The sequence below is a fragment of the Myotis davidii genome, unplaced genomic scaffold (genome assembly GCF_000327345.1).
Source record: "Myotis davidii unplaced genomic scaffold, ASM32734v1 scaffold1437, whole genome shotgun sequence".
Classification (NCBI taxonomy): domain Eukaryota; kingdom Metazoa; phylum Chordata; class Mammalia; order Chiroptera; family Vespertilionidae; genus Myotis; species Myotis davidii.
In genome coordinates this window covers 1127433-1128309 of record NW_006288601.1, presented here as the reverse complement: position 1 = coordinate 1128309, position 877 = coordinate 1127433, and the positions used below count along the sequence as shown (strand labels likewise).

The window sequence follows — 877 nt, the reverse complement described above, 5'->3', positions numbered from 1 at the left end:
CACACCACAAACTTCTATGAGGTGTCAAAATCATGCCATAGCCCTAGCCCATTTGGCTCAGTGGTTGAGTGTCGGTCCACAAACTGAAGGGTCCCAGGTTCAATTCTAGTCAAGGGCATTCTGGTCAGTTGCTCTCTAGCCCATTTGGCTCAGTGGTTGAGTGTCGGTCCGCAAACTGAAGGGTCCCAGGTTCAATTCCAGTCAAGGACATTCTGGTCAGTTGCGGTCTCCAGCCCGGTCGTGGGAGGCAACCAATCAATGTGTCTCTCTCACATCAATGTTTTCCTCTGTCTCTAACTCTCTCTTCCATTCTCTCTAAAAATCAATGGAAAAATATCCTCAGGTGAGGATTAACAACATCAAAAATCATACCATAGGGGGTGACAGCTCAGCCACTCAGAAATGCATATAGTTACAATTAATGGTTTTCATATAGAATATTCCTTTCTTTTAGATCCTCTACTTTTTAGTTCTATCAGGTATGGTGGAAGCCAGTACACCACCAAGTGTAAGTGTGGATGTGAAACCTCAGACTAACGTTTAATTATAACATGGAAACTCCTAACTTGAGAGTACACTCTCATTTGTGGCATTCAGTTCCCAAGAGTTTCTGTGGCTCTGGCACATTCTTTAAGTTCTTTTGAAAAAGTAGAACATCACATCTAAATTTGTTTCTTTTGCGTGTTTATTGGCGTGTCTGTGTATGGTAGTGATAACGCCCTTTCTCCACAGACCATGGACCTGCACTCTTGTCCGAAGCCGATTGTGTTTGTGCTGCACACGTTCTTGTCGGCCAAAGTCACGCGCATGGGACTGCTTGTATGAGCAGCAAGAATCAGAAAAGAGCCTTGAATGTCACAAGAAGTATTTTCACCTC

General features: G+C 43.9%; 1 protein-coding gene across 1 annotated transcript in view; it reads left to right on the top strand.

Moving 5' to 3' along the window:
• SNTB2 (syntrophin beta 2) overlaps nt 1–877 on the top strand; it is a 42345-nt gene extending 41468 nt beyond the window's left edge. Inside the window, exons 7-8 of the mRNA XM_015561768.1 lie at nt 455–508; nt 679–877. Of these exons, the coding sequence (XP_015417254.1) occupies nt 455–508; nt 679–825 (201 nt within the window). The 3' untranslated portion in view covers nt 826–877. The remainder of the gene's footprint in view (nt 1–454; nt 509–678) is intronic.